This window comes from Brachyistius frenatus, unplaced genomic scaffold (genome assembly GCF_029030835.1).
Source record: "Brachyistius frenatus isolate BFR_SWC_R1_liver_20210118 unplaced genomic scaffold, ASM2903083v1 Contig_40, whole genome shotgun sequence".
Classification (NCBI taxonomy): domain Eukaryota; kingdom Metazoa; phylum Chordata; class Actinopteri; family Embiotocidae; genus Brachyistius; species Brachyistius frenatus.
The window spans coordinates 417,511-441,214 of NW_027210639.1; the positions used below are offsets into that span (position 1 = coordinate 417,511).

Sequence of the window (23,704 nt, forward strand, 5' to 3'; positions counted from 1 at the left end):
TTTAGGACTGTCATTGGTACACTGCAGTTACACAGTGGAAATGTTCAGCCATGGCATTGACTGCTTATTTTGATGACCTGCGCCTTACTCAATCATTTTCTAATTCAATTCTCTGACTTTTGTATTTATTTTAGTGCTTAGTAGAGATACAGTCATTATGGAGTTTTTTTTTTTTTTAACATACATGTTGATGTGGACAATAACAGCCTCAGCACTGCATTTACTTTAATATTAGTGTCAATTGTCTTTTCTCAAAATGTTAATAAACTCTCTGTCATTATCACACCCTCGATCTTGTCCTGACATATGGCATAGAAACTAATAACCTACTAGTATTTCCTCAAAACTCTCTTTTGTCTGACTATTTCTAAGAGCATTTGAATTTACAATATGGACTACAAATCATTTATGAAAAAAAAAATCTATTACAGCAGATGTCTATCTGTTAATGCTGTAACCAAGTTTAAAAAAGGGATTCCTTTATATTCTACTTCAATGACATGTGCCGACACAATGGAGGGCAGCTACCTCAACTTGATCCCCACTATGGGGATCATGATAACGCTGCAGCCTCAATGAGTACGACACTCAACAATGTTGCCCCTCACAAAAAGACAGTAATGAATCAGAGGAGGCCGTCCTCTTGGTACGGTTTGCAAATACGCTTTTTAAAGCACTCAATGCGAAAGCTGGAAAGGAAGCGGTGTTTTTACCAAGCCAGGAAGGATAGCCGGTCTGTTTTTTGCACGCTGAGAGAGAGAAGCTACAAGCGCAGTCAAATTCCTTGTATGTGTAAAACATACCTGGCCAATAAAGCTGGACCATCCAATGACATACCAGAAAGTCCATCGTAATGCCAGAACTGAATAGTATTCATCTCTAATAGAGGGAAACAAGAGCAACTCCAGGTTTCTTTTCAGCTCTGTTCAGCCTTGTATTCCTTTAGCTCTCAGTAGCAATGACTTCCATGCGTATCAAATCGCTACTATTGCGGAAACACTTGGGCACAACCCTCCTACTGGAGCTTTCCTACTATATCAAATTGAGTTGTTTTTTTCCACCCAGCTGTCACTCATTGGGGATTGTTCAAGTGTTGGATTCATCTCTGTAATGTTGTAAGGATGTTATTTTGTCAAGTCAATTGAAATAACCTGCATTGTGATTTGGTAACTAAATGATACACTATATGTCTTATAGTATATGAAAAACACCACATAGCATAGCATAGCATAGAATAGCATAGAACACAACACCACACCACCATACCAAGACACCATAGTTAAAGCTTAGCCTATTCTTTTAACTATTTTTTTTTTGGTAAAAAAATTAAACGTCTGAAAATTGAAATGTAAAACTTCTTTCACATCTCAGCAAATCCCTTTGCAGCAAATGCTTTTGTACTGCAGAAAAATTAACTTTTATTACGATTAAAAAAAATGCATTAGTTTGTATTTACATAATATGTAGTAAATAAGTGAATCTGTGAACTTGTAGAGTTTCACTTCATATGGAAATTAAAGGAAAGCAATGGCCTCCTAAAAACAACATCCAATAATCTATAACTGTAGCATGCATTTAAAAATCACGTGTGTGCACGACACCACTACGGTTCTTTAAGTTGACTTTAGGTTTCTTCAGTAATCAAGATGGCGCCGCGCTAGCGGCAGCCTGTTGCAGCAGCTCCCCTCCCCTTGTTATTAGTATTATTAGTATTTTTAAGCCTTTCTCCTCTTCGGAGTTTTTTTTTTTTTTTCTTTCTCTCGTGTGTTAAGTTAACGGTCCGTAATGGACCGTAATTTTTCCACGTTTCTGGCTGGGGGCTCTGTTATTGTTTACTCTTGTGATCAGCTGATCGCGCTGAGTAGCCCTCTACCTCTACTGCTGCTGCCCGGAGCGAGGCCTGAGATCCCCGTTGAACTTCGGAGAAGACGGCGGGGTTGCAGAGCCGGAGCTAAGCTAAAGGCGGAAAGGAGGAAATACAAGCCAGCGGTACCGGCGATCTTAATGGGGAACGTGAGGTCGTTGGCCAACAAGACGGACGAGCTCGGCGCGCTGGTAAAGACCCAGAGAGAGTACCGGGAGTGCAGCATCATGTGTTTCACCGAGACATGGCTGCACTCACATTTCCCGGACCACAGCGCGGCCGTACCCGGCTTCAGGACTGTTCGGGGGGACGGAGACGTTGTGCAGAGCGGCAAGAAGAAAGGTGGAGGGATTGCAGTCTATGTGAACGAGAGGTGGTGCAATCCCGACCACGTGTGTGTGAAGGAACGTTTCTGTAGCCCGGACATTGAACTTCTAGTCGTGGGGATGCGCCCTTATTATTTACCGAGGGAGTTCTCGTCCGCCATTGTTATCGCTGTGTACGTTCCTCCATCAGCTGACGTAGAGGCAGCAGTGGACACCATCCACTCCACTGTGGCTAAACTTCAGACTCAGCATCCCGGTGCATTTTTGGCAGTTACTGGAGACTTTAACCAGTCTGGATAAAGTACTGCCAACTTTGCACCAGTATGTGAACTGCCCCACAAGGAACAATAAAACTCTGGACCTACTGGATGCTAATGCCATGGATGCATACAGTGCTACTGCCTTTCCCCCCCCTTGGTAGATCAGACCACAACCTGGTCCTGCTGACTCCCAGGTATGTCCCCCTGGTGCAGAGGCAGCCTGTGACCACCAGGACTGTGAGGAGGTGGACACAGGAGGCTAAAGACGCCCTGCAGGACTGCTTTGAGTCCACGGACTGGAATGTGCTGTGTGGACCACATGGGGAGGACATCAACAGCAGGACGGACTGCATCACAGAATACATCAAATTCTGTGAACACACCACCGTACCATCCCGGACTGTAAAATGCTTCCCCAACAACAAACCGTGGATCACCAGTGACCTGAAAGTTCTTCTTAATCAGAAGAAAGCAGCCTTCAGGTCTGGGGACAGGGACGAGCTCAGGAGAGTGCAGCGCCACCTGAAGGAGAAGCTCAGGGAGTGCAAGGACTCCTACAGGAGGAAGCTGGAGGCCAAACTCCAGCAGAACAACGTGAGGGAGGTGTGAAGGAGATTACTGGGTTCAAAGGGAGAGAGAGACAACCAGGGGGAACCTGGAGAGGAACAACCAGGGGGAACCTGGAGAGGAACAACCAGGGGGAACCTGGAGAGGAACAATGAACTAAACTGTTTCTTCAACAGGTTTAGTTCACCACCCTCATCTGTCTCCTCCACACCTCACACCTCCAAAACACCTCTGCTGCCTCCCCCCTCCCCCCTCTGCCCCACTGGTGAACTGCATAGAGCCCTCAATCTCAAAGGGCTCTTCCTCCATCGACACCTTGACCCCCCCTCCCCCTCTCTGTGACGACTGGCCAGGTTAGGAGACAGCTGGAGAGAATCCACCAGCGCAAGGCTGCAGGACCTGACGGCATCAGCCCCGGGGTCCTGAAGACCTGCGCCGTCCAGCTGGCTGAGGTCCTACAACACCTCTTCAACCTGAGCCTGAAGCAGGAGGAGGTCCCGGTGCTGTGGGAGACGTCCTGTCTGGTTCCTGTCCCCAAGAAGAAGACTCCATCTGCCCTCAATGACTACCGACCGGTTGCCCTCACATCTCATGTGATGAAGGTGCTGGAGAGGCTGGTCTTGGCCCACCTCAGGCCGCTGGTGAAATCTTCTCTGGACCCTCTGCAATTTGCATACCAGCCTCATGTGGGAGTGGACGACGCCATCATCTACCTGCTGCAACGAGCTCAGTCTCACCTGGATGGAACTGGTGACTCTGTGAGAATCACTTTCTTTGATTTCTCCAGTGCATTCAACACCATCCAACCACTGCTACTGAGTGAGAAGCTGCGGGTGGTGGGGGTGGGGGTGGACATGTCCACCGTCTCCTGGATCACTGACTACCTGACAGGTAGACCACAGTTTGTCCGTCTGGGCAGTGTGCTGTCTGATACGGTGGTCAGTGGTACTGGAGCTCCTCAGGGAACTGTTCTGTCTCCCTTCCTGTTCACCTTATACACAACTGACTTCCAGTATAACTCAGAGTCAAGACATCTGCAGAAGTTCTCTGATGACTCTGCCATGGTGGGATGTATAAGGGATGGACGGGAGGACGAGTACAGGGCAGTAGTGGAGGACTTTGTGGAGTGGGCGGGAAGAAACCACCTGCTCCTGAACGTGGCCAAGACCAGAGAGATGGTGGTCGACTTCAGGAGGAAGACGACGGCTCCACAACCGCTGAGAGTTCTGGGAGAGGAGGTGGACATGGTTGAGGAGTACAAGTACCTGGGTGTGTCCATCGACAACAGACTGAACTGGAAGACCAACATCAATGCTGTCTACAAGAAGGTGATGAGTCGACTCTTTTTCTTGAGGAAACTTCGATCCTTCAATGTGTGCAGCAAGATGTTGGAGATGTTCTACCAGTCTGTTGTGGCCAGTGCTTTGTACTTCGCTGTGGTCTGCTGGGGGAGCAGCATTGGAGCCGGTGACACCAACAAACTCAACAAGCTGGTTAAGAAGGCCGGCTCCATCATCGGCTACAAACTGGACAGTCTGGAAAAGGTGGTGGAGAGGAGGACGCTGAACAAACTATTATCCATATTGGATAATCCTGTCCACCCTCTCAACCACCTGCTGCAGGGACAGCGGAGCACTTTCTCCAAAAGACTCCTCCAGCTCCGCTGTCACAAGGACAGATACAGGAGATCATTCCAGATACAGGAGATCATTCCTGCCGACCGCAATAAGACTTTACAATAACTCACCTCTGGCAAAATCCATCACAGTACAATAACACTGTTGACTGTGTTTCTTGGTTTGTTTGTATATTATATATATAGATATATACTGTACTGTATATATATACATGTATATATATATATATATATATATATATATATATATATATATGTTGACTGTTTCTTGGTTTGTTGTATATAATATATATAGATATATAATGTACTGTATATACTGTGCATTTTATATTTTATAATTATATTTTTTACTGCTATTTACTACTATTTTATTTTATTGCTTTTCTATTATTATATTATTCTATTCTATTCCATTATTATTTTATTCTATTGTTTCTATTATTGTCTTATTGCTTCTGTATGTATGCTGCTGTAGCAAAAAAAAAATTCCCCTCGGGGATTAATAAAGTAAATACCTACCTACCTACCTACCTAATGAATGTTAAACTGTAATTTCCCAGAGTTGCCTCATAGGGAATTAAATAAACCTAAAAGTTTGCTTTTTTTTTCTTTTGTCATAAGTTATTTAAATAATTTTAATATTTAAACTAACTACATATAGATCCAACTAAGCAATAATGTATTTATCCTCATTGTCAGGAGTCCAGTTTTTTCCTCCGTTTTGCCCCCGATCACCCTCCCGGCTCGGAGGATTGTTGACGCCGTCCCTTCCGCTGGTCTGCCGGCTGCCCTGTCAGCCGTGTCCCCCTGGAGCTGTCGGTCGAGTTGCCCTCCCGACTGGACGCAAGTGGACACGATCGGTGCCACCTTTTGGTTTGTTTGTTTTTTGTTTGTTTTTTACAATAAAGACTGTACTTTGGAACTTATACCTCGAGTCTGTGAGCTTGCATTTGGGTCCTGGAAAAACACCCGCCACATAACACTCGTATACTAAATTGGATGCATTTGTTGTTTGTCTCCCAGTGAGTTTAATTGTAAGTGATTGTTGTTCTGTTTGTACAATTCAAAGAGGAGGTAATTCCAATTCTGCCTGTAGCCTCCAGCGCTGTTCCATTTCATATTCAAAAAACACATTTCTCTCTCTTCTTTTGTTGGCTACAGAGCATGCAATTTGTAGTTTTTCTTTTTAAGGACATCAAAAAACAGCTCGTTCCAGAACATTTCAAGAGACGTGAGAAGGCACTAATAAGTCAACGTAACCAAGGCATCAGAGAGCCATTTTAATCCATGTAAGCAAGTCCAAGCTGTGTGCAAAAACAGGGCTGGCTTGCTGGTGTGACATTGCCATAGTGGAGACACTTCTCCCAGCTGGGGAGGAAATTGTCACTAATTGCTCCTGATTGGCTCCTGTTGACTCCTGATTAGGAGTGACGGCCTCATTAGCATGCTAGCAGTACAAGGCTGTCTTTAGTGGTCGAAAAACATCCCGGCTGACAAATAACTCTCCCGCCACTGACAAGTGTGTGCCTACCACCTGCCTGCAGACAAGGGTCGAGCTCAGCTGGTTGTGTCAGCAGTAACTGTGAGAAGGACAAAGGTCATGAATCCTCGGTCCAGTATCACAGCTGAAGACATTTTACTCAGATCCACAAGGAGAAGAGAGAAGTGCCCAGTATTATAACTTTTCCTAAAAAGACTCTCAACTAAATCTCGACACTTCATCTCCAGTGCCGAAATTTAAGTTTCAGTTTTCATAGTTTTGAGTTATAGTCTTGAACTTTCTGCCAACACTATTTCTCCAACACTCTTGGGGAGTTTTGAAGGTGAATAAAATTGTGATTGCAGCACTGAAAACCATGAAAAAATAAGTAAATTCAAAGTGCAACATAAGCAGATTGATGTGATGTCAGCACTAATTGTACCAGTGTTGTGATGGAGAGAAAGCCTGAAGGACCCTGAATTTACCCATTCATCTACATTTTGAGCCTCACCTATGGTCATGAGCTACAAGGAGAGACCCAAATGTGACCGTCGACATAAATGGCACGTGGCTGAAATGAGTTCCTTTCACAGGGTGGCTGGGCTCATCCTTAGCATCTAATAAGGGTGCCGTTTACACCCTTTCCTGTGTATGTCCACGTTGTGAGAAGCCCAGTCTCCCCATACTTTGGCAAGATTATGCAGTGTATTACTTTTTGGCTTGTGGAATATGTTGGGATTTCCCCAGGAGGAGCTGAGGGATGAAACTGGAGAGAAAAACCTCTGCGCTAACTTGCATAGCGTGTTGCCACAGCTTCTGCCTGGATAAACAGTGTTTCTATCTCAAAACCTGAGCATCATAATAAGTGCATGGCTAGATACGTCAATATGCATTTGAGAAAGCGTGCTGACGTTTTGAAGAAGGAAATACATTTTTGCAGCACACATATACAGTCAGTATACTCCACAGATAGAGAACTCTACTCTTTGTTAACCCTTTCCACCCTGAAGGTTCCTGTACAGGGAACCGGGACTGTTTTTAGAAGGTTGCTGAATGTGACATATTTAATGAAGAAGCCTCCTTTTATGTCTAAACTGGATAAATCATTTTTGTGCAATATTTCTATATATTATATTTATATTGGTAGAGATGGAGGAGATAACTTTTAGAAACATGTTCGACATCAGTGTTATACTGACCCATTGTAATACGTCTGTTATTTACTCTCTAATTCACTGCTTTGATGAAACAGTTTTGAACGTTTTTTTCCGAATGTCACTCTGGCCTGAGTATCGCAACAGAGAGACTTATTGTATGTTAAACTGTTCAGTGTCTTTTGTCCATGGAGCTCCAGGTTGTTCAGTTTGGCCTCACAGTTTTGCAGCTGTTACCAACTGAAGTTAGCAGTTTTTTTAAATGTGGAATTAAATCTATATATATACACATATATATATATATATAACTTAAGTGGTGAAAAAAAAATCTTCATTTAAGGTCTACATAATGTCTTTTTCCTAAACGTTCGGTGACATCTCATAATGCAGCTCAGTAGATGCCGTTTGCTCAGTTGTACAGGAGATAGTTTCATCCTTGGGACATTGTAGGTTCAGAGGTTACAACTTCAAAAACTCCATCGTCTGTGAAAGGCATGATGGAAATCTCCATTTCTAAGAAATACCGTTGATTAATTATTCAATAATTTAGTCTACAATGTAGACAATACTTAAAAATTCCTATCAGACAAACAGAACCTAGACACCAAAATAAGTTAATTTCATCTGATCAAGCTAAAGGTATTCAATTTGAAAAAAAATGAGTAAACATAAAGGAAGGCAGCAATAAACACATATAACGCTTCTTGTGTGCTTGCTCTGTCCCAAAGTGTTATATAACTCTCTTTGTCTGTGAGCCACAAATAAGTATGTAAATCAAATCAAAGTGTTAAGGCAGATGGTTCTCTATTAACATTTCATGAAATTTACTCTGGCTTTATTGAAGACAACGTGCCTTTTTGTTGTACAGCTGTTGAACAGCGGGTGATGTAAAATGATTTTGTTATTCTCCTGCATGTTTTATTTGCAACATTAAATACAAGCATCTCTGCATGCATTTGTCTGAGCGGGGTGCTTTGTTTTGCAGATTAATGGCAGTAAACACTGTTATAAGTCAACTGTTGTTCCCTTTTCCTGCTTTTTGTCTTCACGACCTCTAATGACACACACACACACACACACACACACACACACACACACACACACACACACACACACACACACACACACACACACACACACACACACACACACACACACACACACACACACACACACACACACACACACACACACACACACACACACACACACACACAGTCAAACACATGCATTTCTAAATTCTCAATCAGAAGGCAGGCAGGCCTGATGTAATCAGTATTTGGGGAATGTGTTTCGAAGATCACAGTTCCTGCAGCTCTCACCTGGCTTGCCAGTCGACAGGATGTTCTTGGGGATCGTGACTCTGTCCTCTGAGTTGCGGGCCCAGTCCACCATGCCCCTCCAGCCCTTCATGGGGAAGCTGATGTCTGCGTGACCCACCACCGGACGCTTGTGGATGCTCAGAACTGTAACAGAAATGGTAATGAGTGAAAATCTTGAACACATTACTCTTAATATTATTTAATGTTATGGACTTTGCATGTTAAATGTTGCTATTCTACTCGGCTACTTCTGTCCACTCTGCTGCAGGCTGCATACGACGGATGTTACACGGCATTCCATCCCAGAAGACAGTTTACTGCAGTAAATTGTTAGAACTGTGTTGGTAAAAAGGTGATGTCTCTGTGTGTCATGTGGATTTCAATAACACTCATGAGGTGCGGTCATAGAAGTTCTTTCTTGCCAAAATGTTTGTTTTTGTTTCCAGGCCTCTGTCAATCAAATCTGACCAAATCATTGAGAAACACTTTTGATTGGAGGTTTTCAGCAAGTTTTAAGATGTAGTTAATAAGTGTTTGAATTTGGGACAGGAGAGACATTTGTCAGTTCGTCAAACTAAATTTCCTGACTGGTCCTGTGATCCTGTACACTGTATATCTACGTGTTTTTATGGAACATACACCAATCAGTGGTCAGTAAAACCACTACCAGATAAAACATCATTTATAATAGAACAGCCCAGATCCAGTCAAAAGGATCATAATGTTCAGTGGTTATTCAAGCTGATTGAGAAAGGTGTTGACGTATTTAAATGGTCCTTTTGGACTCTAATTTCTGGTGCTGTTGAACTGTACTGGGTTATATTCGGATATGCTCCTAATATTTTATCAACACATCGTCTTTCTTTCTTTCTTTTCATACAACTTGACTACATGTAAAAGTTTGGAGGAAGAAACTGTGATTTAACAAGCTGTTGGCAGGAGACAGAGCATTCTTTACATGGCTTTGCTCGTGTTTAAGGTGTGGGAGGGGGGAGGAGGTCAGCCCTCCCCAGGGATGTGTGTGCTGCTGGTGTGGGCGGTTATTTGGCTGCAGATGGCGAGGTGGCATCGCTACAAACGGGACCTTTCATCTGGCCTCAGTTCTTACAAACTCCTTCTTGACTCAACTCAAACTGTGCCTCGTTGTTATCTGGAGGTCACGGAGAGCAGCAGCGCCTCTGTGATGACTACACTATATTGTTTTTCAACTGTTTGAAAAAAGTATAGTGTTTACAGTCACTGGGCAACAGAAGAAGGTATAACATCTCCAGAGACACAGCTAAAGACCTGCTGGCCAGCACCATGGGTTGGTCTCTTCATTGAAAAACTGAAGAACAGAAATAGAATGCTGTAGAAGGAGAGATTTCGCTGTGCTGTGATACAATGATATTGACCATTAGGGGAAACAGTTGGAAAGAAAGAACAATTCCCAGAACTAATCCTGAGTCCAAACTTTGGCACCACTGGCAGCAGGCCACATTCACTCACACTTGTTACAGATCTGTAGTCTGTATACATGCAAATTATTATTATTGTTGTTATTATTATTATTAATGAGAGTCCTATGGGATAATTAATACCAACCATAGAAGCTACCACCACCATTTAAAGGTTTTCTGTATTTCTAACCTAATAATTACAGTTACTTGTAACTATAAAATAATTTAATTGTAATATAAATACAGTTATGCTAAACAAATTAATAGAAATAGTATTTTAAAATTTTAAAATGTTGGTTATTAACAGTGAATTAAAACCCAACCAATACAGAGTTAAAATAACTGACAACAAAACAGCAATATGCATAAACATTTCTGATGACCATATTTGGGATTGCTGTGGCTGAGATATAGTCAGCAAGATATTTAATCACTAATTTATTTCAACACACTTTAAACATGTAAATTCACAGAAAATAAACAAGTCATTAATATTTGCTCACATTAATCGATTTTCTAGAAAATATGCGAAACAAAATATAAAGTATTGCAAGTGTCTTTCTGTTACTGTTATTGTCCTACCTTTCAATTTTTGTAAATTACCTATTTTACTATGTAACTGCTCACCCTGTGTTTTGGTTTACTTCACTTTCTGCTATAGACTTCATGTAAAAGTGGGCGTAGCTTCTGGGTCAGAAAAACTGCAAAGCCAGAGGGCGGCTATGGTTTGTCTCCAAAAAGGCTCTGGCTCCATAGACTTCTATTCAACTTCAGTCATGAAATACAAAGTTCATAAATTCTGAAGTCACTCCTCCTTATTAGTTTTCTGGTGGTCCATCTGAAAATAATCCCATCCTTAATGAGAAATTATGCATAAAAAAAGAAAAAAAAAACATTTTGGGGGCATGTTTTTTTGATTGACAGGTCACGGGTGCAGTCAAATTTCAGCTATCGGTGGGCGGGGCATAGTGTCCTTGTGTGGTTCCCATATGTGTGACAATCTACCCCGCCCTGATTAGTTTCATGAGAGCTGTATGCCTGAGCACCTCAGAGAAAACCCACACAAGCACAGGGCCACAGTGTTAACCATCGTTATTGATATGACAAGCTAAAATCAGCTGTTAATATGATTGAGACTTGAAACTGGCTCTTTGCTGACAGAACATATATAGTTGTTGGAGCTGAATTTAGACTGAAGGAGAAGGAAATGTCTGGTTAGCATCAGGTCAACCTTCCTCTCTTCACTTTTATGGATTTCTATTGTAGTTATGGAGGAGATCAATCTTTAAAGAAAGAAAAGCAGTGATTTATTTGTTTTGATGAACAGAGCTAGATGTGGAGATCTCCTGAATGGAGATAAGGCTGACCTAGGTTATCGGTGACTTCATACATGTCCTGAAAGTCTTTCATCCTCAGGCCGATGACATCCACAAAGTCCTCCAGCAGACGGAACAGCTCTTTGATGTTTGGCCCGAGCTGAGAAAACAGACAAGGAGAATGAAAGAAAAAGGATTATGGATTTGAGGTAAATATTTTGAACTACTGTTCAAACCATTGACACACAAAAGGCCTTTTATAGAAAAGCTGTCTTTGAGGTAAATAGTGTCATCACTTCCTATGTTGATTTAGTGCCTCAGCTTCTCATTCCAACATTAAAATGACAGTTTGTGCATCATGCTCTTCCTATTCAGTTTGATGAGAGAATAAGCAATACACTCTATGGCTTCTTCATTAATGAAAACTTTAGGAATGGGCAAAAAATGCAATATAATGTGCTCGGACATTACTAATGTGAAGACTCTTATCCACGATGATAGGATCATTTGAAATAGGGAGGACACCTTGAGCTTGAGTTACAAATCTAATTATGCTGAGAAAGTTTAAAAGATAAAGGTTTGAGTTTGGTTGAGCCATGGCTTGGCCAAAGATCAGCCTTCTAAGGGACCCTCGGCAATACATGGAATATTTATTATTTCCACATGCCCTCAAAATCAATGTATTTGAACTTGGTCTGTCTTAGGGACTTAAATAACGCTACTGACATCCAACCACCTGCCATATCCTCCCAACACACAGATACTTTAGCACTCTTTTTACTGCATCACTTAACTTCCTTCATCCATTCTGGTGGTCACGGTTCCATTTCTGGGATTCCAACGCCTTTAACAGAAAGGCAGTTTTTAACGCCTTGAGAATGAGAAGCGGCTTTCATTCCACACTGGAAAACTAAACGTCTTGTGCTCAAAGTGTGTCATTTCTATTTTTAGACATGTGAAGCATTTTGAGGAAAGCAGGTTGCTTTATTTAGCACTGTTCTTCTGTCTGCATGATGACACTCCTGAGAACAGGCTGGAAGGAGGCACAGATAGCGATGCACAGGTGGATGAGTGGAGCAGATGGACCAGTGGGTGTTTGCATTAACTAAGTTACTCATTAGCTGTGGTTATTTTTATCCTTCAACATTTCTTGTCAACATTTCCCTTTACCTCTGTCTGTCTGAAAAGACACAGGTGGGCCGGCTGTCTATCTGTCTTTGTCATCTTTGTTATCAGTTCCACAGCTTCAGGGTAGTTATTATTACTGCACACAACGCTCAGTCAAAGATGTAATTACAGACAGGTGGCGGTGCAAGTTCTGTTTTAGAGAGAGGGTGATACTAACCAGTTGTGCTTCCTCCCATCTTTCCCTGTTCTCCTCCATCAGCAGGTTGCTGACTGACTGCACAAAGTTCTGAAAAAACAAAGAGGACATTTTTCATATTCAGTTACAGTTTGAATCTTTAAAGACAAGCCTTTAGGTATTTACAGGGTAAGATTAGTAATAGTCTGCATTTCTCTTGTATTGCGTGTTTCCAGTGTTTCCCTTGGATGGAGTTGTAGCAGCAGAGGTGGATGTGTGTGAATTTGCATGAGAGAAAAAAGGTTTTGTGCACTTGCAAAGTGTGAAGATTTAAGAAAGTCAACTTTGATCAAACATCGTAAAAGTATTCATGTTTACTACAATCATAGCATTTATTGAACACAAAATCGAGAACTACAAGTAAAACCGTATATCAGGTCACCCTCATATCTGCACCGCTGGGGCTGTAGTATGCCCTCCTGAAGATCTCCGTCATGTTCTTCAGCACGTCCAAGATGGCCAGCAAATCCCCGCTGTAACTGGTCCCATCACTGGACGTCACCCTCAGTTTGGTCATCACCTCCGAAACTCCATCTCCCACAAGGCCGCGCTGTGCTTTGGACAAATGTTCCCGAGTCTGAAGGAGAAAGTGGCCTCTGTTAGTTTTCACTGCGAAAAACACAACAGCGTGTCTATTTCTTTTACCCCAAGTCTTTGTGAAGATATTGGCAATAAAACACAGCCAAAAGGCTTTTTTTTTTTTCTTTTTACAATATTGTATAAAATAATATTAAAATCTATTTACATTTTACACCTTTCTGCCATGACACAATATACGAAAAGGCACAATCCATCTCTAGATATGGCTATTTGGCTTTGACGCTACCAGGAGTGTGCAAAACAAAAAAGGATTGATGCTCACTAAAGTTTGTATACTGCGATAGTCATTGGAAATGCATTTCATATAGGTGGGATTCTCCCAGTAGGCGATGCCCTCATCGTCCAGGGTGCAGCGGCGCAGGATGAGCCCTGAGTGGGAACACATGAAACAAGGGTTAACCAAAGTGTTGAAGCCTTTATATACAATTTGACCCTTTGTTAAAGCATCATGCCATCGAGCACACCCATGGCGTTGGGAGGACAGCGTACTGCTGCTGTATCCCCAGCTGGAGTCATCTTCCAAACGACGTTGGAGAAGTTGTCCTCGCCACATATTTCATGAGGTTCTGGTCACAGAGAAGCAGATACGAGTGTCATAAAACTGCATCTATCACAACCATTAAACACAGCAGTGGTCAAAAATATTTCCAAGTAATGCTGGGTTCAGGCACTGATATATCAGGGCTGCTAAATCAAACCGTTCACGTGCACTAACCTGGACATCTCTTTTCATTACAGTGGCGGACCTCTTCTCGTTCTCCAGGGCACGGCTGCCCTCCAAAAAAGGGCCCATAACAAATCCTGTTTCTCTGCTGACTCCCTCCTCCACAGGTTTTAGAACAACTTGACCACAAGGACCACGGTTGCCACTTGCCATCCACTGACAATGATGAATAAAACATGAGTGTTAGATAAAAGACAAATTCAACATGACAACAAAACACATACAGACGAGAAAGCCGGAAGGCAAACGGTGTCATAGAGCATTTGGAACAACCAGTGGAGACACCTCAAACTATCTAACCAGCTCGGCCTGTTTTTGTCTTGTAATGTCATTTTGTGCCACAAGATGGTACAGTGAGTGACTGTAGCGTAAAGTCTGCCTTTAGTCCAACATCAGAGAATGAAGCAGTTGTGTGTTCTAACTTCTAATTTTGATGAATAAACACAACAAAACCACAGCTTTTGGCAAAACAGCAGCAGAACAACAGTCAACCACCGCTGGAGACATCTGGTGGCGGGAAAAGTTCAATCTGAACTCGCTACATTTCTGGTGTTGTTAATGATGAAAATGATGGCTGTGTAGCCCAAAACATGGCTCATAAAACAGCCCCTTCTTCTTATTGTTGTGATCAAAAATGCTTGATTTTGCATTAGATTTTCTAAAAAATTGTGATGTACTTTGTAGAGTTTTAAGTGAGTTTTTTGCAGTAATTTTGGGAGAATTAAAAAGAACTGCAAGCCAAATAGATTTTGTTTTAACAAGTAGCATGCTGCACATCACAAAAATACTTTAGTTCTAATATTTTTTTATTTATTTATTGAATTTAGAGAACCACTTGGCTCAAAGCTACAAAGAATTCTTAAAAGTGAAGTAACTTTATCGAACAAACAGTCTGTGACTAATATATAATAGAAAGGCTACATCTGCGGTCAAAATAAGAGCTTCAGATGCTGTTTAATCAATATTAATTCAACACATAGGCCTACTGTATGCACACAAATAAAACAGTCTCTTACAACTGGAAGTGTGCATAAATTAACAAATAGTGTTTGGTCCAATTATAAGACCACTTTTCCCACAAGCTTCCGGCTTTTCTGCGTGTTACCATTATTTCCAGTTAACTAGCACGGAGTTTGTTTTGGTGATGAGAGGAAGCAGAGCTGTGCTGATTGTAAATGAGGAGTTAAAATGCCTTGATGAACAGTTTTTGCAGAAAGATTGCAAGAATTTTACAAAATTGCTAGCTGCCACAAATATTAAATTTTTGTGATCACAAGATCACTATTACTGAGAGTAACTGATAAAGGCACCGAACAGTAGAACATCCGGGGCGTCCTGGCAATGTGGGACTGGTGGGCTGCCGCATTTGGGTGGCGAACCACCAAAACATCCTTTACGTTTTTTCTGTCGGTGTCTGTATCTTTCTCGGGTTTTCTTTGTGATTCAAAATGTGCATGAGAGCGTGCAGCAGGCCGTTAAGTCCCATTAAATGTTCAGGTTGAATTCCTATACACAGTTATCACAGCTGTGATGATGTGTCAAATTAGCACATGATCTATCCACCAACCTGTCTATCCATGACAGATTCATACACACTAACTTTACAATATAAAACAACTACGCACAGCAGGGCGAGGACATGTAAACTTTACCAAACTGCTGAAACTCTGAGAGCCGATGGAGTAATGTGTGACCCATCAGATTCTGTGAGCTGATATTCTTACCTTCACTTCTCATGCCTAAACTTGACCAACGTAACCAACACGGTAGGTCACAGAATCTAACAGATCACGCACTTTAGTGTAAAACTGACCTGATGACAGACTGCCTGAACGCTACAGTGACTCACCACCGCCCCCTAATGTACAAAGAAATGTTATATAGTTCTTACAAATTACACCTTTAACAGTAATGCCATCCATCCATTATCTGTACCCGCTTTATCCTGAGCAGGGTCATTGGGGGGGGGGGGGGGGGGGTTGGAGCCTATCCCAGCTCACATTGGGCGAAGGCAGGGTACACCCTGGACAGGTCGCCAGTCTATCACAGGGCCAAGATGTAGAGACAGATGGAAACAAAGACCATTCACACCTCAGGGCAATTTGTAGAACTAGCAATTAACCTGAGGTGCATGTTTTTGGATGGTGGGAGGAAGCCGGAGAACCCGGAGAGAACCCACGCAGGCACAGGGAGAACATGCAAACTCTGCACAGAAAGTCCCAGGCCCGGATTTGAAACCATAACCTTTTTGCTGCGAGGCGACAATGCTAACCACTGCACCATTGTGCCACCAACCCTTTAACAGTAATGTCTTTTTTTTATTTGATGGAGGCTGTATTCCACTCTTGTCCCTCGAAAGATGTTGAATTTAGATTTGTACGGTTGAGCTCCATTTTATTTTGTCACAATTGGTTTTGAGAATTGTAGAATTTTACTGTTCTTGGTACCAACCACCAAATCCCTGGTTTTGTGAGATCCCTTATGTGTGTGTGGGTCTCGTACCCGGACACTCCCCCAGGAAGCAGTCGACAGTCTCCAGCCACTCTCCTCTGCACTCTGAGCCTCCGTACGAGGGACCGTTGCACTCCCTGGTTCTCTGCATGGTCCCATTAGAACAGGAGGCGGAGCAGGTGCTCCAGCTGGACCACTCGTTCCAGACTCCATCCACTGATGGTGGCCCCGGTCGCAACAACAGGAAGACAGCACACAAAGAATGAACGTCAACTGTAGTATTTGATGTACTTTGTCTTATTATGCTAATCTAAAGAATTGCATTTCTTGACTGCAAATTAAAAGACAGTGCTCATTATTTAATATTTCGCCATGTAGATCAAAACTGGTGTTTTGTTCATCTTGAATTATTGTAAAAACATACAAACGTACAGACGAGCTTCAAGGGTTCAGCATGCATTCAATAAAGTAATCCATACAAAGGCAAAGCTGTTTATGAATATATGTTCAAAATATTCTCAGAAGCATTCCTAGTTTCTGCAGGTTTGTACAAAAAAAGGCTGAAGTAGCCGTGAAAAGTGCGGTGCATTCATGGTTATGTTTATTCCACTTTCTACACGGTCAAACTCGTCCGCACGTATGTTTCTGTAGTGCTTTTAGTGACAAATACAATCAGATCCACTCAGATGTGAGGAGATCACAAAGTGAAATCATGTGCGCACAGCCCTGCTGTAAATATACCGTATTTTGGGCTTTAACATTTAGAAAAGAGAAATGTTTAATAATGCTAGGTTCTCAGATTCCCACTATTGACTGTGTGAAGTGCATGTGATTGTCAGTTGTGAGTTTAGAAAGTAAAAGTAAGCTGAAATTGTTAGACACAGCCCAGCTGGTACACAAGACTGAGCGGTTTGAAATCCAACGTGCGATTTGCTTGAAGCACACTGACTCCATTCACTATTGGCTGCGACTCTAAATGCACTGAATGATTGTTTACTACATTGTTTTGTAGAAACGTTTGACTAAAAAAGAAAAATCTGATCATTTAGTGCAAATTAAACTAATTTGCTTGGATATTCTTTTTTTTTTTTTTTTGAGAGAGAGAGGGGGGGGGTTGGAGTTTTTATTGGCTGTTAATGTGTTCCTCACCTGGACAGACAGCTATGTTGCAGAATTTGGTCTGTTTCTCTGGACCCTCACAGGGATCTCCCCCAAACTGTGGAGGCGTGCAGGTTCGTGTTCTTGACCTGTAACCTCGGCCACAGGTGGACGAACACAAACTCCACGGTGACCACTCGTCCCACGCGCCGTGCACTGCAACCAAAGCAGCTGGGGTATGATTCATACACAGAAAAACTCAGGCCCCCTTAACACACCAAGACGACACAAGATAACTTCACTGAGACACTTAACTGTCAGGCAATTATCAATTACTCGGCTGTTTCATTGCTAATTTATTGAGGTAGTATTGCTTCCTGAGTTGAGGAGTCTCCCTGCCTGTCTGCTTGTATGAAAGCCTGACAACTTCTTGAAATCCCTGTAATTACAAACAGACTAAACTGCAGGCAAAGCCCTTGCTGTAAGGTGAGAGCAGAAATCAACCCAGGGGCCAGGGATTTGGTAAATGCCAGTGGAGGTGAGTCAGGTGGGTCTTGTATGGGTGAGGCAGGTCCAGGAGAGGGCTGGGCGAGCGCAGGAAGGTGGCAAGAGGAGTTGAATGGGGGGGCTTACCTGGACAAACAGCAGAGTTGTTGCAAGGTCTCTGCTCTCGCAGTGGCCCACTACACTGGGTGCTGTAGGAGGAGGACACACAGAAACGAGTGCGACTCTGCCAGCCCTCCCCACATGTGGCAGAACACACACTCCACGCTGACCACTCCTCACCTGAAGCTGAGTCTACTGAGGAGGAAGGGATGGGTAAGGATGGGAGGATAAGGGGAGACAGAGGAGGGAAAAGGAAAGCAGAGGGCCATAACTAATTATCATGCAGGATTTAGCCTCTGTGGCCAAAAGAGGAAGGGTTGTGGTGTGATAAAGGGGAGCTTCTACCTGCGTCCTGCATTTTAGGGGCCACCTCCGTCAAAGGCCTATTTTTTCCCAACAGGTGGATGAAGCTGTTCCATTTCAAAGATTTGTTTAAATCTGGCTGATGATTGGGGCCTTCTTTGAATAACGGGTAGTTCTTGATGGCCATCGGTATTCCATTACTTTACTCACGGGTCACATGGAAACACAATGAAAGGCGTACATCCTCTCACGCCATCTTGTTTGAACAGAAGATAGAGGTCAACCCTCTCATGTTCTGTCCAACTTTGTATATCGCATCCTTCAAAGGAGGTGGCTGCTGAAATGGGCCCCAGCGTAAAGTCTGCTTGTCTTTCATCATCTGTGAGGTTCTGATGTCATATCCTTTGCATTGATTTCTGGTGGAAGTCAATGCCATTGGCTTAGGATATGTCAGTCATCTTTTGACTGGCCATGACTGCTCATTCGATTGGGTCGGTTGACCAGTAACAGAAAATTGGGCAGTCGCAGCTGGGGAAGTAGCGAAACAGGAACTAATGAGGAGGTGGGGGATCGGTTAGCAAAAAATAAAGTGATACTTCACCCAAATTCAAGCTTTGCTGTAACATTCACACCACGTAAGTTTGACAGGTACTTGAATGTTTCTACTTTGTCTTTTTCCAAAGACCCATATCTCTGGTCCACTATCAAATCTTACCTAGAAACAACCCCTGATAATCCACTTCTCCCTTTTGAATTCATTGCCAATAATGACATGAATTGAAGATAACCACAGCCTCTGATCACTGTAAATATGTAAACGACAAACGGTTTACACGTGAAACTCTTTATACCCTTTCAACTAATGGTCCAAAGATTTGGGAAATATGACCTTTGTGTTGAAGAGAGAGATGAGAAGATTGATACTTATTGGTCCTGAGTCGGGTCTGATTAGTTGAGCCTACATTGCAACTTGAGACTCACTTTAATCAGTCCACTAACAGAAATGATGGAAGAATAATGTGTTGTTTAAGGGAGAGTTATGTTTGTTAAGTCTTTTTGGAGTCTTGCAATCACTGTAAAAGTTTCATACCATCCAGCCTGTGCAAGTCTTACACTGGACAGATAATTATACTGTTATTTGTCAAGCATTAGTTGCATCATGTACTCCTCGCTGTGTATGGACCAAACTAATAAGACACTATGTGCCCTGTTTTCATTTGCAGTGACGCGCAGGCACAGCGCAAATCCCGGTGTACTGGTATTTTCATGCAGTGCAAGGGCCTTTTTTTCTGGGCTTGCGTCGAGTTGCAATATTCATGAATCAACGTGAACCTGCTGCGCCAAGATGGGAGGAACGGCGCATCACGGGGTGCGTCAGAAAAGATGCGCCAGTGCAGTGTAATTTCAGTGCCAATTTTGAGGTGAACTTGCGCCTCCAGCAGATCAAACTAGGTCTAAGTGCAGGGCGATATACCAGCAATCAACTGCAATTGATTCCATAGCAATTCTAAAGCCTTTTTATCTACTCATCTGGTTTAGTAATGTAGTCAGCTGTGCGAGTCCACAGAGTGTAACACTGTGTCATTTACACACAAAAATGTACACATGGCAGCGTAGGCCTTTTAAATAGTGTTCGGAAAGTAAATTAGGGACATCAATGGCTTTTGTAGCACATTGCTCATTATCCGTGTCGTTAATAAATGAATTGCATTGGGAGCTTTGAGAGTGCTTCTGCTCACTCCTCAACATTGTTCCAGATTTTAGTATATTGGATGAGTGTTCTTTGTTCACTTTGACATTTAGTCAGTGCCAGTGTTTAGCGTCTATAAAACGCAGGTCTTTGTCTTATATCATTAAACCGCTTCCTACACTGGGTAGTGGTTCTTATAGTACCAGGGAATGAAGCATTTCTATTATAAGTTCCCAAGCCGATTTAAAATCATCGTCCAACTCGTAGTACCTTATAATTGGGTGATTACGAGCCTGAACCTCCCAGACAAGTATCTCCGTTTCCTCCTGCGTAAAGTTTTGCTGGCGGTGCCGGTCTGCTTCTTCTTCAGCCATTAGGAACTGACAATATGTTGCCCCACAGCGGTTTAAAGGGGATGAGAGGAGCTGCTTTGACTGGTTATGATTGAAGTCGGCTGTGACACATCTTCTCATTATCTATTCCTCCTACTTCACCGCTGTGCCTGTGTTCACCCGAATACCATACAAGTTGGCTCCACCTACTTGCGCAGTGTAGCCGCACCTGGCAGATGAAAAAAGGGCCCTCTATGTTACTACCAGTGAGTTTTAGGCCAAGCGAGCCTATGTTAGACAAAAAATGTCCTGACTCCAGCTTCATACTTAAACCACATTGACATTGATATCCATCTTCTCATCTCATTCTTGGAAAGAAATTGAATATGACTATGTCCCCATTTGTTGAACTATTTCTCGGGTTGCCACTTCTGAGTTTGGGTGGAGTATCATAACAGAGAGGGAGGACTCCATTTGATATAGTGTTTTACAGACAGGGCACAGTGTCCTGTTATAACCTCACATAAGATACAATTTCACTATGGTCAGTCAGGGTCCATGTTGGAATTAGTCCACTGCGGACGAGGCACCTCTATGGGAGATTTTGATAGATGTGTATATCTTCAGTTAGTGCGGCTCTCTAGGTTGTGCGTGTCACACTTGTTGTATTATGTTGTGCAGGTGTTGGTGGTCACCCAAGCTGCCACAGTGACTGATGCATGGGATCCCTCTGCGTCTCGTTGTCTTACCTGTCTGAGGGCTCTGCTGTCCACTGCGGGGCTTGTCTACGTCATCACGCTTGCGGCTGTCCACTGAGCGGAGCGATTGGCTGCGAGAGAGATGGCGACCTTTGCCTAAAGGAGGGTGAGGCAAGGCCGGGGGGGAGGAGGGAGCGGGGGTTAGCAACCAGAGCTCCTTTCATTAACGGCTTCCATTTGGGACACAACCGTGACGTGATTGGTCACCCGGAACAGCATCAGCCAAACTTGGGACTTTTGTTGTGCTGTCGGTGTGTGTGTGTGTGTGTGTGTGTGTGTGTGTGTGTGTGTGTGTGTGTGTGTGTGTGTGTGTGCAGAGTGCTCGTTCTGTGTTTTCAGCTGTTGTATAAATGCTGTTCATCTGAGTCCTCAAAGGCCTCTGATGGCATGATTAACTAGAAGAAACATATACATACATCTTTGGTAACGACTTCTTCTGCACTGCTTGTTTTGTACATTTGGAGAAAGCTTGAAGCAGCGAAACAAGTCAACCTTCTTGGGAAATATCTTCCACATACCACTATTCAGATGTTGATTTCATGTGTGCCTTCAGCCATTTGTGGGTGTGATGATTTTGACAGACTGTACATACATGGTCTTGAAGGTTTGACCATGTGTTCTTATTTTTCATCGATCAAAGTCCCCTTTCCAACATGCACTCCTTAAGTCACAACATTGACTTATAGAGGATGGATTCAGAAACGGATGAACAAGATGTTAATAAAAGAAAAGCTCACATTTTGCGCGCACCACACACTCATATTTAACCACGGAGCTCAACAGCGCCCTCACTGACAGACGTGGATACACGAACACAGCATGAGACTCACTGGTGCAGGACTGGGCGTTGCAGGGCCGGCCCTCCTCCACGACGCCCTCACACATGTACGACTCCTCCGGTGGTGACTGGCAGGTCCGAGTCCGGGTTTGGATCCCACCCCCACACTCACTGCTGCACTGCGCCCACTGGCCCCACACACTCCAGCCACCTAGAAACACACATTCACAATCGTGGCTTTATTATAAACCTTTCAGATAAATTGAAATTCATTTTTCAGCTGCTTAGAAAATAGTATTTTTCAGTGTGTTGTGGAGGTCATCTTGATTTTCTTATCTTATATTACAAAGCATATGAAGAGCTGCCAAAGAGTACAGTGTGCAAAAAGAAATAAGTTATAGCTTAGCTACAATCCTCTTTGCTTGTTCACTACTGTTAAATGTAAAGGGTGTAACTAAGCAAAATAATGCCAAAAGATGTGTCAAGTAGGCTCACATGCAGGCATATTTTCACATCTGAAGAGATTGGACACCCCATCACACATCAAAGAGTCAGAGGCCAGACAACCTGTGATTACGAAGACGAGTATCACATCGGAACGAATGACACAAACAAAACAAGCCGTTAGGCCTACAGCTCCGAAACACGGTTAGAAATTACAAGTCTGTTTTCTGTAATTCTTTACGCATACAGAAATGAACAACATTGCCATTTATTATTTTATGCTTTGTTTTTCTTTTGGTCTCTACCAACTCTTGAAGGGTGTGGCTCTTCAGCTGCTAAATGCTTCACTTTGTTAACCAGTTAGTCGGTGTTTGCTGTTTGCGCTGAGCGCACAGAATGTTTAGAGCTTGTTCTTTAAAAACAGAAAATGACGCCATGAAAGCAGTGACAGTGTTCCAAAATCAGTGATGTTGCAGCTGGACTCCTAAGAGCTACAGGCCCCTGTGTAAAGCAGATAGGATCTACAGATTCAACGACTTATTCTTTTTCAACTTGCTCCGTTGTGTTCATGTCAGCCCACCTCTGAGTCTGGTTCTGTCTGAGGTTTCTCCCCGTTAAAGGGCAATTGTATTTCCTTCCAGCTGTCACTCATACAGGAATTGTTGAATTGGTGGTTTCCGTTTTATAATGTTATATGGTTTTATTGTAAGGACTTTACTATGTTGGGTTCCTTGCAATAATTTGTTTTGTGATTTGACTTTAAACATATAAAATTGAATTCCTCTCAAAGTCTTTTCACAAATGTATTTATAACTCTGTTGTAGTGAGAACAGGTGGCACACTAAGATGCTGATTACACAGCAAGATTATTGCACAGGTGTGCCTCGGCCTGATTACAATAAAAGGCCACTCTAAAACGTCAAGTTTTATCTTGGAAAGAAAATACAGTATTGCGCAAAATGACACGTAGGGCTGCTGATATGTTTTGTTTTTCTTGGAGAGAGCTGATCAGGCTATTAATTGAGGTCTGTGGGATGCTGGTCCCACTCCTCTTCAACGGCTTTGCGAGGTTGCTGGATGTTGGCAGGAATTAAAAACCTGCTGTTGTACGCCAATCCACAGAATCCCAAACGTGCTCAGTGGGTGACATGTCTGGTAATGTCAGCACTGCAACAACTGGGATGTTTTCATGT

At 42.9% G+C, this 23,704-nt stretch overlaps 1 protein-coding gene across 13 annotated transcripts in view; it reads right to left on the reverse strand.

Annotated features, from left to right (window-relative positions):
• The window catches only part of adgrb1a (adhesion G protein-coupled receptor B1a), a 169,301-nt gene that overhangs the window by 66,143 nt on the left and 79,454 nt on the right, over positions 1–23,704 (reverse strand). For 6 of the 13 annotated variants that reach the window (XM_069702081.1, XM_069702087.1, XM_069702091.1 and 3 more), the window contains 12 exons: positions 22,120–22,278; positions 21,281–21,385; positions 18,234–18,401; positions 17,652–17,831; positions 16,554–16,718; positions 14,043–14,207; positions 13,792–13,893; positions 13,590–13,696; positions 13,110–13,304; positions 12,710–12,778; positions 11,416–11,524; positions 8,610–8,753 (listed from right to left, as the gene is read on the reverse strand). In XM_069702081.1, coding sequence (XP_069558182.1) covers positions 8,610–8,753; positions 11,416–11,524; positions 12,710–12,778; positions 13,110–13,304; positions 13,590–13,696; positions 13,792–13,893; positions 14,043–14,207; positions 16,554–16,718; positions 17,652–17,831; positions 18,234–18,401; positions 21,281–21,385; positions 22,120–22,278 — 1,668 coding nt within the window. The remainder of the gene's footprint in view (positions 1–8,609; positions 8,754–11,415; positions 11,525–12,709; positions 12,779–13,109; positions 13,305–13,589; positions 13,697–13,791; positions 13,894–14,042; positions 14,208–16,553; positions 16,719–17,651; positions 17,832–18,233; positions 18,402–21,280; positions 21,386–22,119; positions 22,279–23,704) is intronic. The other 7 variants (XM_069702093.1, XM_069702083.1, XM_069702086.1 and 4 more) reach the window with 4 other exon arrangements.